Genomic DNA, 13,937 nt, shown 5'->3' with positions numbered 1-13,937 from the left:
GGAGGTACAATGGCAAAATGCAGAGGATACTAAAGGATATTATCTGCGATTTCCCCATCTGAACGAACACTTTTCTTGGACTCTTACAGAATGCAGCTGTGAGCCGCCCGGACGACCTTCCATCCTAGTAAGTTGCAATCATTTCTCACATTAATGTTTCCTGTTGTTGCCGATCTCATTTGTAGCCAAATTATGCACAAATTTTTCCCTAAATGAACGCCTCTCAGACGTTATAATGTTTCTATCAGTTAAATAGGTCATGTGTGTTTAGTGCCTAGCCTACATTTTCATTATTAAAATCCCTTTCGTCCTCTTTAGTTAGTTTCTGTCCCAGGCAATGGATTTATGTGATAGAATTTCTAATTTGATGCTGATATTACAATTCTCAATGGAAATGTCCTCATTATTTCTACCATCGCCCATCCCAACAAGTCAGCTAGTACTAATGAGTTACAAAATCAGAATTATTTTTTTGTATAGGGCAAGAAAAAGTGAGCAACATGCCCTGATACCAAATTATGCTAACCATGGCATCACCCATGGATCCAGTAGCTCACATTGGTGCCGCCGTAGGTTTACCCTCAGCCCTACTGGAAACAAAGTTACCAAATGAAGATTTTCCATTGAGTTGTGCTTATTTACTAATACCCTGCTATATCAGGACAGCAAGGAAAATGACTAAATTATCTAAACTCTTAACCCTAGAACGCGCAACCATAGAAATCAACCATAGAAAACAAGTGACCTAGCAGGCCTGCGAGGCCCCAGGTATGCATTCTAGGGTTAAAAATAATGGAGCTTCATCATTCGAGTCTCTTACATATCCGTGCATCAAAGGCTTTATAGAGGTGCTTCTGTGAGTGATGGCCTGGAAAGTCTTCTTCGAGGATACGTTGAAGCTGCTTAGATGATCTCACTATATACAGTATATTAAATCCTCCACAGACTTTTGTGAGATTTCAGTCACCACGATCGGGTGGGGGTGTACTGAGTGATCTGTAAATTATTCTGTTAACGACTTAAGTTATGCAGAAAATCTCTTTAGGATTTGCATACAGCACTTCAGGGTAGATTTCTGTTCTTATTAACCCTTTCCTTTCAGGATTGTAGGGAAGCTTTATGGAAGCTTCATAAAAAATAAATTCCTCTGTGGTGAAACTACACTCGTATATGCAACAATTTAATTTTCTACTTCTAGTATTTTTTTTTTTTTTGTACAACATCAACTAATGCTCCACCATTGTACCCAAACTAATGCCGTCTACATATAAACCATAGCTGGCAGGTGAGCAAGCTTATGGCAATTTCTCCAAACTTTTCCATACAAATATATATTTGTCTTTGTTAAACAATGTGTTTTTGGTGAGGAACCTGAAAATAAAGTATGGGCCACAACATGGCCTATCCTCCAGGCAAATGTTACTTTTGGTTAAATTTTGGCTTTGTGCTGCCTGTAGATCACTGCTACCCCCATTAAGCAACAAAAGAACCTCAAATAGCACCCTCTCGTGTTGTAGTGTGGCAGCCCTTTGACAGATGTTCCATTCATTCTTGTTTTTTCTTATTTCTACCTCTGATGCACCATTTCACTTTTAGCCAGGGTCATCTAAAAAGCAGCAAGACATCCTTCTACCTTGGGCCCGCACATAAAAATAGTGAAAGCAGGAAAGATTATGCCTATGGCATTGCCGGCACAGATGGCCGATATTTGCTGACAGTAAAGGCATGGAGGTTTGAATTTGTTTTATTTTCCTAAACCTCATGTGCCAACATGTATGGCAGTGTTGTACAGAGGTCATCAACTTTCACACCACTCAATGCTCCCATGTTGGCTTATAATTACTGTTGAGCAAGCATGCTCCGCACTGCTCATTACTCAATCAAGCATTGGGGTGCCCGGATACTCGTGGAGCTTGGCCAAGTATCGCGGGTGCTCTGATATTTCGTGCATGAAACAATGACATCAATGCTCAGGCTTGCTTCACTGCATGATGTGTGCAGGCACCCCAGGAGGAGCCATTCACAGTCTCTGAATGGCTCACCTGGGAGATAAAACAACGTTCTCTGACGTAGTGTGACCAAAAAAAAACAACTCCCTCCCTCTTGCCAGAAATGTTCTGGCTGTATGTGGATGGAGACCTGAACAGGCCAATCATTGCCTTTACATTATGCTCCTTACTCGCATCGAGCTCCTGCAAGCTTCTGATCAGCTCGAATCGAGGAACAAGCAATAGATTATTTTACTGCTCGTCCATCTAAATTCGCACACTAAAGACCAACAAACATATCAGATAATATAATCGGCTGACCAGTGTGATTTCTGTGGAAATGCCCAACCATCTGGTGTGTACCTCAGCCTTTCAACTCTACCCCAAAATATTATTTTTTTTCAGGGGAGATGAGCAGCTGCCAGAAGAGACTGGCAATGGCTTTCTCCTCTCTCCTTTGAAAACACATAAACACTCCGTCTAGCTGAGTGCTCACTTATATGAGGGAGTCTGGAGAGACAGCTGTTTTGTTTGTTTTTTTTTCATGGCACAATCTGTACTAGCCACTTAATGACTTATGACGTGCTATGTCTGTCATAAGTCGTGTCTCTCTGCCTTTGATGCGGCTCACATGCCAAGCCCGCATCTTTGCTGGCAGATGATGATTTTGCTGGCAGATGATGATTGAATTATTCAGCTCTCACATGCCTCTAATTGCTGTGTGTGGAGCGTCGCTCCGCCTGCAACTGATAACCTGATAAAAGACACTGCCTATCCCTGTCAGCGGCATTTAAAGTCAGCTGGTAGTAGGCTCTCCTAACCCTCATCGGCTGCCCTCGACACAATTGCAAGACGCTCATGGGCTATCATGACTGTGAGCGGTCTGCTTAAGACCCCCTGTGTCTATCATCTCAGTACTCTTCTGAAAACAAGCCTGTGGCCTTTGTTCCTAAGAGACTGTGCTTTCTGGTATATACAGCAATGCTGTGGTATTGCAGGTTCAAGTCCCCTAGGGGTACTATTAAATACAGTGAAAAGTAGAAAAAAAATTATAAAAATATATACAAGTTCAAATCGCCCCTCCCCCTTTTACCGCATACAAAATTAAGAATTAAAAAAAACCTTATTTCATATTGCTGCATTCATAAAAGTCCAATCTATAAAAAATCAAATAAATTCATCCGCTAGGTAAACAATGTAACAAGAGAAATTAAATAATAACACTAAAGTTGAGTTTTTTTCGCCTATTGCAATAACAGAAAAAAATGTAATAACAGGCAATCAAAACATCACATATACCTCAAAATTATATCAATAAAAATATCGTCTGAGTGCGCAAAAAACAGGCCTGAATATAGAGAACATTCCGGCTCTTGGACCATCTTGACACAACCAAACATATTGGGTCTTTTTACAATTTTTTTTTTCACAACTTAAAACAAAAACTATGCATGATTGATATCTGCATAATTATACTGACTTGGAGAATTGTATTGCAAGGTCAAGCTTACAGTAAAAAAAACCCACTGCATATAAAAAAATATAAAAACAATTGCAGAATTTTTCCACATTTTGGAATTTTTTCACACCTTCCATTACATCATATGATAACATGGATTGTGGCATTCAAAAGTACAGCTCATCCCACAAAAAAACAAACCCACGCACGGTTACATCAATGGAAAAATAAAAAATGTATGTCTCTTGGAATAAGTGGAGGAAAAAACAAAAGCGAAAAATTGCCCGGTCCTTTTTAGTCCCTAGCTTCCTGAGGATTTTCTGAATCAACATATATATTAGCAGCAATAGACTGATTCAGGCCTTATTCTTTTTACTGAAGCATCTAATGAGCGTGTACACAGGTCAGTAAGGATGCAGGATCTGTGAGTGACATCACCTATTGTGAATGGTGGATCCTGTGTTCTCAGCTGTGTATAGCAGTGCTACTTGTCTCTGTAATCCTGCCTGGGATGGAAGGAGTAATGCTGAAAATGCTCCAGTGGCCGATGTGGACATTGCAATATTGAAAATTTTGTCAAAACAGATCGTGATATGAAAAACACAGTAAAAAAAACAAACTACATATAACACAACAAGCCAATTTAAAAAAATAGGTTATTTTCTGATGATTCCCTTTAAAGCCAAAGACCATCAAGATTTTTTTTTTATTTCAGTTTGTGTGAGTTAGCTGCATTCCATTTGTTTCATTAAATGTCATGACTGTTTATACCCCCCATGGAGAAGGTTTGGCAATTTACAAGGGTGACTGCTTTACAGGAATGCAGTAAAAAAATGCCCATAAACAGAGAAGGAGCCGTGTATGTGTATGTATGTATGTATGTATGTATGTATGTGTGTGTGTGTGTGTATGTGTATGTATATATATATATATATATATATATATATATATATATATATATATATATATATATATATATATATATAATATATATATATATATATTTATTAAATATGGATATAGATATCTACGTGTGTGTATATGTGTGTCTGTTTATTTGCTTGTGTATATTTGTATGTGTATGTATATTTGTGTGTGTGTGTGTATATATATATATATATGTTTGTGTGTGTGTGTATATATATATGTTTGTGTGTGTGTGTGTATATATGCATATGTGTATGTGTGAGTATATTTAAGTGTGTGTGTGTGTGTGTTCTTGACCTCCGTAGCTGTGGTTTACTGTATAGAGCAGTGTATGGTAAACCGTAAGTGGGGTAATGTCAGGTGATGTCTGTTGTGCTGCTGTGTGAGGTGTGTACATGTTTTAAGTGCTACAGTCTTCAAAGTGTTACTAATCTGTAATATATCTGCCAGCTCTGGAATGTGTGTGGGTTTGGCAGCCCTAAATCACTTGGACAAAATGAAGAAAATTTGTAAACTATTACTACAGAATTGTTAAAAGCAAAAAGTATGGAAAACCGCAGACAATGTCATTAAATATACTAGTACTGGTCTCTAAATACAAGCCATGCCCCAAACACAGAATCCACCAATCGCAGTAGGGGTATGTGCACACGCTGAGTTTTTGGTTGCAGAAATTCTCTGCATCAAAAACTACACCTTGTGGCAGAAAGATGCACCAAAAATGCATGTGGCTTTTCTTTTAGTGAAATCCATGGTTGGAGGGGATCCAAAACGCAGGAAAACAAACACCAACAATTAACATGCTGCGTCTTTTTTCTGCACCCAAAACTGCACCAAAAAATGCAGCGTGCACCAGGGCATCAGTGATATCACAGTCCTCTTTCTCTTCACGATCACCTTTGCACATGCTCATTAGATGCTCCAATACAAAAGTTAAGGTCAGAGTCTGTGGATTGTAGTTACCGTAATCAAGTGGATTTTTTAAAAACAAAAAGTTAGTCTAAAATATCCTCCAGTGTGCAAATTGCCAGATTTCAAATCTTTTATTTTATTATAAAGATTAGGAGTTTGGAAATGAAACATTGCTGAAATAGCAGAAAAAATAAACACAAAAATGTTATTTAAGTAGGACATTTTTTGATGACACATTCCCAATAACTGTGCTACATGGTTCTCTGTTTAGACTGCCAGAGCTCACACATTAATTGTGCCAATTACTAGAAGTATGCAGAGTGTTAATTGTGCAAGCCAATATGCTTTATGTTTAAAGCGGTAGTCCACTACTTTTACAGTTAGGCCTAAGGCCGGCGTCACACGGGACGATATATCATGCGATCGCATGAGCGATTGCACCCGCCCCCGTCGTTTGTGTATCACGGGCAATTTGTTGCCCGTGGCGCACAAAGTAGTTTACCCCTCTCACACGTACTTGCCTCCCAAACGACCTCGCTGTGGGCGGCAAACATCCTCTTCCTGAAAGGGGAGGGACGTTCGGTGTCACAGCGACATCACACAGCGGCCACCCAATAGAAGCGGAGGGGCGGAGAGGAGCGGGACGTAACATCCCGCCCACCTCCTTCCTTCCGCATTGCCGGCGGGACGCTGGTAAGCTGTGTTGGTCGTTCCCGAGGTGTCACACGGAGCGATGTGTGCTGCCACGGGAACTATAAACAACCGGCGCGCTGAAGGAGGAACGACATTTTGAAAATGAGCGACGTGTCAACGAGCAACGATAAGGTGAGTATTTCTGCTCATTAACAGTCGCTCGTAGCTGTCACACGCTACGATATCTCTAGCGATGCCCGGATGTGCGTCACGGAATCTGTGACCCCGACGACATATCGCCCGATATATCGTAGCGTGTGATGCCAGCCTAAGCCACACGGTGAGAAAATCGGTGCGAGTGGAGTGCGATAAAACATCCCATTCCACTCGGACCAATATTAGCCTGTGTGTCAGCGCACATGAGCAATTATTTTCTCAGCCCTAATCGGACCGAGAAAACAATCACAACATGCTGCGATTGTAATGCGAGACTCCTTTCTCTCGCACCCATTCAAGTGAATGGGGCGAGAGAAAAATCGCACTGCACGCACAGTACATCGGTGTACCGCGCGTGCAGAGCGAGAATCGCAATAGCCGGCTACGGAGGAGAGAGGGAGATCCCTCCCTCCCCTCCGCAGCGTTGGCCCGCCCCTCCTCAGAGCCAGCCTGTAGTCCGCTCGCACAGTCGGACCTCAGACGCAGGTATACTAGCATGACACTCTGCTCCTCCTGTACTGCCAGCGCGAGCCGAGTGTCATGCGAGCGTCATGCAAGCATCGCACTAGTGCCCCGTGTGGCCCCGGCCTTATGGCCTTTTCTTAGTATAGATCATCAGTGTCTTATCGGTTGGGTTCTGACACCTGGCATTCTCGACGATCAGCTGCTGTCTTAGGTGCCGACAGCAGGCAGCTGGAAATTCCCTATTCCGGAGCTGTCCCATCAACTGATAGCGGCCGTGGAGGGGTATTGCACAACCGACACCCATTCAGATCAACAGGAGGTGGATGTGCAGTGCTCAGCTGTGGCCGCAATCAGTAGATGGGGCAGTTCCATAACTGTGAATTTCCGGCTGCCTACTGCTGCCACTGTGACCGAGAACAGTTGATCGGTGGGATGCCAGGTGTCGGACTCTGGACGATCAGACACTAATGGCCAATCCTAAGGATACTCCATCAATGTAAAAGTAGTGGATAACCTTTTTAAAGCACCACTCCAGTGGTTTGGGGTTTTTTTTCAGCACTGGTCCTTTCAATCTAAACCCGCTGCCATATACTCACCTAGCAGTTTACCAACGCCGCAGTGCCATCTGGTGAGAGTAACTTCTGACTTTTCATCTGTCAGACATTGCATCACAAGGTCTCACTGTAACTCTACTAGAGCCAGTACGAGCCTCTCATAGACTTGTATGGCGTTGTGACCTTCGATGCACTTCATGAAACACTAGAGCTGCCGGGAGGTCCCAAATCATAGGAGATCTACAGAGCGGCGGTGATACAAGGTGAAGCTGCTGGAAGGTGAGTATCTGACAGGGGGCAGGGGACCTGCATGTAAAGCACCAAACCAGAGGTGCAATAAAAAAAATGCTGGAGCGGTGCTTTCAATTGAAAAAAAAAAAACAAACAAACAACAAATACTCTGAAAAGGAGAAGAGGTTTGTTTTCTCTTTTTTTTTTTTCTCTAAAACCAGTTACGACAGCCCTGTAAACACAGCACAGCGTCAAGAGATTGGCTGCGTATTAGAATATGTTCTCCGTACTGATTTATGCATCTGGGGCACTATTTTGTTATAGTGAAATGGGAAATGTTCAATCCTAATTAGATTTTTAGAAAATAATACCACATTGGAATTAAACCTCATTAAAGTATCCAATTGCAATGCAGTTATATACATGACCTATTTAAAATGTGGAATACAGCGAAGAAACACAGATTGATTTGCTGAACTAGGACAATAATTGTCTTTGGAATTTTAGCTCTTGTGAAGAATAGCAAATCATTCTAAATCAGCATTGGAAAATGAATTAATGTAGCTGCTGCCTGTGACAGACTGCAGCGTCTCCCAGTGATAGTTGTCAGCAGCTACAACTACCGTATATATGTTTCCAAGCAGTGTTAAAGGGGTTAAACTTCTCCATCTTTGAGGACATTTTCATTTATTTAAATATAAACAATAAATTAAAATTTAAATTTAAACATCAGAATTGTGCTTTTTCAACAAACTTCCTTAAAAAATGGAATTAAAAGCAATAAAAATGTCTTATATACCGCAAAATAGTCTAATAAAAAAAAGCCACGCAAACAACAAACCCCCATACAGCTCTATCGATGAAAAATTAAAAACATTACAAGTCCCATAAAATAGGGTTTTTTTTCCACCAATTATATAAAAAAAAATTGAAATTTGGTATTGTTGTGCATCGTGATCTTACAGGTAATTTTTAATGTACAATGAACGCTGTGAAAAGAAAAATACAAACGATGATGGAATTAATTTTTTTTTAACTTTTTCAATGCACTAAGTTTTTTTCCCGTTTATCAGTACATAATATGGTAAAGTATAGCTCAAACAGGCTAATTCGAACTTTGCCCGATTCCCTCGTCTCCAGTAAAGAGCCCATGCAACGTGCTTCAACACAGGGAACAGGTTCTTCATCAGAAAACTGATTAGGCAACTTTATGCCTAATGAAGACTCCAAACCAGTGTTTAAACATATGGCATAGACTCTTTACCTCTTATTTTATGCTTTTTGGGGGGGTTTAATTTGAGTAACTTTTTAACAATAAAATAATCACTTATTCTACATCCTGCTGGATCCACTTTTCATTCAATCCGGACTTCCTTAATCCCAGTGTTTTGCTCCAGACTTTATTTTAGACATAGAGTTGTCAAGAACAAAGATGAGTGGACCCGTGCAAGTTCGGGTTCTGTGGGTTCAGCCGGACTTTAGATAAAGTTCTGTTCTGAACCCAAACTTGACCCAAACCTCAGTGGAAGTCACTGATTAGGCAGTTCTGGTCTTTGCCCACATACAGCCAGCCATTTTTTGTACACACTATATCTGTGAACACTGATCTTACCCCCAGTGAGAGCCGTTCAAACACTGCAAGCGGCTTGTGCAGGGCTGAGCACCAAGTCTACCTGAGCACAGCAATGCTCGTTCAAGTGGTCAGCATGTGTAAAGCACCCGAACTCCAAACTTGAACACTGATTTCTTTTTTATTTTGTAAAGTCTGCTTGGGATGAACTCCGACCGAACTTTAAAGTTCGTGTCCGCTCATCTCTAGTCAAGAAAGGTGCAAACTATAGATGATTGACATTTGTGGACTGGGAAATTAGTGAGGACTGTTGTACAGTGCATAACTGAAACCTGTTCTGACACTACCCTCAGAAAAATCAATGCACCTGACACCATGTCTATAGTTGTGCTGGGGTAGAGTTCTGACAACCAAGGGTAGAAGCAGTGATTGGATTGGGTGGGACTTAAGCAGCATTGGCTAATAAATACATTCTCAGCCCGCACCTCTAACAATACCACTGAGGAAGCTGAAGTGACGGGTGGTAGCTAGTCATGAGAGAGCACTACCATGCTCTGGTGCTCGGTACAAGTAACGAGCAGTTAATGCTTCGATGGGCATGACTCACACACCCATGTTTAATGGAAGTAAATGGAGGATTCAAGCAGTTTTCCGGGAAATGTTCCTCAAAAATGCTCAAGTTTCCAATTAACTTCCACTATACTCAGTACTTAAGTTGACCCCATCCAAGTATTAGACTTCTTTACGAGTACCGAGAACCCGAGCATGGTAGTGCTCTCTCATCACTAGTGATAGCACTTACTACTTACAAAGGGGATGGAGCAGCAGCTTCCGCCTATCTGCACTGCAGCCTATGCCATTACAATTTGACTTCCCATCCTCTCCCTTCCCTCTTTGTAATGAAGCTGTCTTAAAACCAAGTGTGATGGGAACAGATGGGTGGTGGAAGAAAAGATGTGTGCAACTGCTTTTGTGGTGGGCAGTGCCACATGTAAAGAGCCACCCTAGGTACTAGATTTCCAGTTCCTAGTGGCAAATACAGTCCTGCCTGTTAGACGTATGTGGTGCCACTTACCTGGGGGGAAATAATAGGATCAAATGTGTATATAATAAAAAAATAAATATATCATCTTGTACCAAACTACCAGTAATTGTAAAACCTGGATAAGAAAGACCATTCACTAATCTACAGTATTTTATGCAATTCACTTTTATCTTCTGATGCCCCTTGTCTACATGGCCCTTTTGACGGCCTTTGCACACCCGATTGGATTGCTTCTATTCTTGGAGGTGTCAATTGCAATTTTTGAAGTATGTTAGGGAATCACTTTAGATACATTTCTAAACTTATTATTGTAGGTTCACCAAAAGGTAAAAGTTGTGCATTAGTTTGTTGTTTTTTTTATTTTTTTATTTTAAATAGTAATACATTTCTTTAGAAATGTGGCCTTGAAATTTCTAATTTAGCAAGAACTCAATCATTAAGCAAAATGTGTGCTGTTGATTCAATAGACCTGAAGAGACAGCAACGATATTTTCACTGCTTGCAAACATTTGCATTCCTTCAAGATTATGAAACCGATTATACAAACACTAATGAACTGGAAAATAGGATTTGCCAAAAGTCTCTTCACTGTTGAAATAGCCCGGAAACAGGTCTGTCTTACTGTGTGTACTTGTTTTGTGTCTTTATGCAGTTCATATACACCTAGCTACGACTTCAACCGCGCCAAAGAGACTTCTCCGGAGCCTCCACTGTCTGAGAATGAAAGGCAGATCTACAAAAATGTTTTAGAAGGAGGAGATATTCCATTCCAGGGACTGAGCGGCATGAACAGACGCCCCTCCAGCTCTGCCTCCATTAAAGGTATGTGAACCAGAAAGACTTCTGTGACCCGATCTGGTTTAGGTTTGGATGTAGCAGAGTGCTGTTACGTATATATGAATGTGACTTACACTATAATAGGAGATGATTTCATAGGTCACTGTGACTATGTGTTTCTCTACATGGCTCACTTTTAAAAACAAACAGACATTGGTGCACTGCACTAAGAATATCTCCGGGGCATGTTTAGTAATTATGTATATGTCAAATAGGTGCAGCTTACCATCCACACCCTATGGAAAAGAGAAATTCATAGGCGTCTTAGGAATTATTAGCAATCATTTATTAATAGTGACCTAACATGCATGTCAGTCAGCAAAAAATGGTTCCAACACCACCAAATTTTAAATTTTCCATAGCTCACATGGCATGATAAATTTTGCCCCACTTTCTCAACCAAATACACCGTAATTGGCGCAAAACATTGTGTAAATCTTAAATCCATACCCCTTTTTCTTGACTCACCTCTTAAGCTGTGGAACTATAGGCAGGATTGACTAGAAGACATAATGTAATATGTGCCATGGATTCAGGCTTCGTATATTTACCCAGATTAGAATAGGTTTTCTGGGCCCTATGATATCTGGGATCCACCAAGGTTTGCCTTGTACTAATGTTAGTACTGCATGAAATCCGTTTTCTTGATACAACTAGTAACTGTATAACGATGCTTAAGTCTCCTATAATGATTGCAAATCTTAATATGGTGCCTTTATTCTGTTCTTCATGCTTGCATATGGACCCAGCAGGTGGGAATGCTCATGTATTTTCTCATTCCTCTTTAAATAAGCGAACATTTAGAGGTAGTAATTCGTTAGGCAACTTATATAAGCAGAAGTCCTCATTGTCTGCTGCAAAAGCTTGCATTGGTGAAATTCTACCATCCAGATTCAAACCTATAGCTGCAGTCCAGGAGCCTCACCGGCACAAGCAGAGTTCGTCTCTGCCCCAGCAGAAGGCACAGAGCTGTGAGAACTTGCTTGATCCTTTGGCATCATTTGAAAACAAACAAACCAGCAGAATGCTGGCTGAACGAAGTATGGATAATATGCTGGGGAAATCCTACAAAGACTATAAGGTAAAGTCAGGCAGCGCTATGAGCCTGCAGGAATACACCATGAACTCTACAAAATGTTCATTTATGTCCAATCTCAAGTCAGGTGGCACAGAATTCAACATAATGTATAAAGATATGCACCATATAAATAGATCTTCACTGCAGAATGCAATGTCTTGCTCCAACGTCAGAGACATTACTAACCACTTTGAAAAGGAAGGAAAGCATGGAGCCTTTCTAAAATATGGAATTGAAGGATCCGAACATGTCCCCAAGCATACGGTATCTTCACGTGTAACTGCCTTTGAGCAACTAATACAAAGGTCCCGATCAATGCCTTCCTTAGATCTATCCAATGGACCGAGTGTCTCACCTACTCCTTCACAGTCAAGAGCGGGAATAACGGCCGCTTGCTCTGTGGAGTCCCTTCTGGAGAGTCCAATGACAAAAACTGAAGACACAAATATGCAGTTGCCTTTACACAAAACCTCCACCCCTAGTAGTAATGTAGAAGAGATGAGTTCTGACCTTAGTGACATTGCTTTAGTTGATACGCTTTCTGTGTGCACAGATGAAACTGACCATCTTTCTAACACTTCCAATGACAGTTGCAACAGTACCATTAAACCATCCCAAAAATACAAATTGAACACCTGCAAGAGTTCCTGCCCTGCTTCCTACACAAGGTTTACCACTATTCGGAGGCATGAGCAGAAAATGGCCAAGAACTCAAAAGTCCCAGCACAGTCTGACCGGCAGCTCATTCAGAGGAATATATATTTAATAAGCCCACTTCCTTTCAAATTAAAAAAGCCACTACAGGACAGTCCAATAAAGTCTTCAAATACCTCGGAAAAGAACTGTGACGTCACTGAGCCATCAAAGGAAAGCCATACAGATCACTTACTTAAGCCTTCAAGAGTGGAAGAAAAGCCTGGTCTTCCAACACGGCAGTCTTCGTTTGACATCGTGGAGAGACTGAACTGTCTAAACGTTAACAATTTTGATCACGATAATGCTAATCTAGAACATGGTTGTGTTGACTCTCTAAATAATGGAGATATTGTCTCATTTCCTCTATGTTACGATTTGGATTCAAACAACAATCAGCCGAGTGATGGTGGAGCAGTCACTGGAGGTGGAGTTTTTCTGCATCTTGGCAATATGTGGCGCTTCATCTGTGTGACCGACCATCTCTACCTGTCATCCACCTTCATTTCTTCTTGAATCCACATCTGTGCTTCCAGTCTGTGTTCCTTCTGAGCTGACATGTACATGGATTCTTTTCCTAAGTGCAATGCATAAAGAAACATAACGTCCTTCATGTATTCAGCCTTGGATACATATCAGATCACTACAAAGCCTTCTTTGGCTACAAACCCAGTAGTGACCTCTAGCTTGCAGTAGCGATGTATAACTTTAAACATCACCCAAAATTTTTTATTGCTGTCTCACTTAGGACTGCACTGAAGTGTAGGTACACCAGTCTTCTTAGCAGTTTACAGATTCTTTATATAGAGGCCCTTGCTCAAGGTTTTATTTTACAAAATGTCCAATATAATACAGCCTCTTATTAAAAGTAGCTGTATATAAATTCTATTTTCAACTCAGATCCAAAATTTTAGTTTAAATTTGGTTTTGGACCAGTGCTGAAATTAATTTTGACCATCGAACAGCCTTTAGATAAGATTCTGAACCCCTCTATAGACGGAACATATATTTGTCTATTTAACAATCATTTTAGAACACCTGGATTAATATTTGCTAAAGCCAATTTTATCCATTTCACATCTCATTGCTAGATTCAGTTTTGTCCTGTTCGAAACTGCTTCATAAATGTTCTGTCCAATTTCTGTCTAGTAGCAATTAATACTTCTCATACTGTTTTTTTTTTTTGTTTTTTGTTTTTTTTTTTTTAATGTCAGCGGGATCACAAACAGGCATTCTAAAGAGTTTGGTTGCAGTGATTATAGTAATTTAGAAATGGCTTTAGACTGTCCTGTGTGCTTTTTCTGTGTGCCCCCAATTTTTACATTTTAT

At 40.7% G+C, this 13,937-nt stretch overlaps 1 protein-coding gene across 7 annotated transcripts in view; it reads left to right on the top strand.

Annotated features, from left to right (window-relative positions):
* SORBS1 (sorbin and SH3 domain containing 1) overlaps positions 1-13,937 on the top strand; it is a 583,014-nt gene that overhangs the window by 524,362 nt on the left and 44,715 nt on the right. For 6 of the 7 annotated variants that reach the window (XM_075348810.1, XM_075348812.1, XM_075348813.1 and 3 more), the window contains 2 exons: positions 90-127; positions 10,653-10,822. In XM_075348810.1, coding sequence (XP_075204925.1) covers positions 90-127; positions 10,653-10,822 — 208 coding nt within the window. Of the gene's footprint in view, positions 1-89; positions 128-10,652; positions 10,823-11,589; positions 13,036-13,937 lie in introns of all 7 variants that reach the window. The other variant, XM_075348809.1, reaches the window with a different exon arrangement.

This window comes from Anomaloglossus baeobatrachus, chromosome 5 (genome assembly GCF_048569485.1).
Source record: "Anomaloglossus baeobatrachus isolate aAnoBae1 chromosome 5, aAnoBae1.hap1, whole genome shotgun sequence".
NCBI lineage: Eukaryota > Metazoa > Chordata > Amphibia > Anura > Aromobatidae > Anomaloglossus > Anomaloglossus baeobatrachus.
Note: the sequence above shows the minus strand (reverse complement) of the source record. Positions and strands in the feature narration are given on the sequence as shown.